The sequence below is a fragment of the Ictalurus furcatus genome, chromosome 10 (genome assembly GCF_023375685.1).
Source record: "Ictalurus furcatus strain D&B chromosome 10, Billie_1.0, whole genome shotgun sequence".
NCBI lineage: Eukaryota > Metazoa > Chordata > Actinopteri > Siluriformes > Ictaluridae > Ictalurus > Ictalurus furcatus.
In genome coordinates, this window is record NC_071264.1 from 12,563,508 (window position 1) to 12,564,232 (window position 725).

General features: G+C 49.1%; 1 protein-coding gene across 2 annotated transcripts in view; it reads right to left on the reverse strand.

The window, feature by feature from the left end:
- Positions 1–404, reverse strand: part of mark1 (MAP/microtubule affinity-regulating kinase 1) — a 49,503-nt gene extending 49,099 nt beyond the window's left edge. For both annotated transcript variants that reach the window (XM_053634036.1, XM_053634034.1), the window contains exon 1: positions 172–404. In XM_053634036.1, the coding sequence (XP_053490011.1) occupies positions 172–222 (51 nt within the window). In that variant the 5' untranslated portion in view covers positions 223–404. The remainder of the gene's footprint in view (positions 1–171) is intronic.
- Between the last annotated feature and the right edge of the window lie 321 nt (positions 405–725).

Below are 725 nucleotides of genomic sequence, written 5' to 3' on the forward strand. Positions count from 1 at the left end.
GAGAGAAAAGAGAGCGATTTGATTAGCACAGCCGCTAGCTTCTCGACCAGGATGAGAGCTAACTAGTTAGCAAGCTAGCAAGCTGATGTGTAACATCCGTGCATCAAGCGAAACACAAATAAACACGCCAAAGACAACAAACACCGTTTTTACATCTAATGGCTTACTTACATTCTCCGTGTCGCGCTCGTTAACGGTCGGTAATGGCGTTCTGGTCGACATTTTGTGTGTTTCAGGCCGCAGAGAAGGGACGAGAGATATGAGGGGAAAGGAAGAGGGGGAAAAAAGCCACCTCTTTTACACCGGCATCCCCGGCCTGAGTGCTAAAATGGCAGTAAATGTCCGTAGTGGAGCACAACGAGACCTCGGCTGAACCGACATGAGCCGGGAGCCGCACGGGGGGGAGAGAGAGAGAGAGAGAAGAAGGGAGGGGGGGAGAGAGAGAGAGAGAGAGAGAGAGAGAGAGAGAGAGAGAGAGAGAGAGAGAGAGAGGATGCGCTGCTCCGCTTCCAGGTGAAACTGCAGCGCGCAGAGGATGAGCAGAAGGAGCGCTAACACACACGCTAAAACACACTAACAAACACAGTGTGTGTGTTACTTATTGGTTGTGTTTGTTAGTGTGTGTTAGTTAGTGGCTGTATTAACCATTAACACACTCACTCTGAGGACCTTCCACTGACATCATTATTAATGCCGCTAATTATGTATGCTATGCTACACCTTAA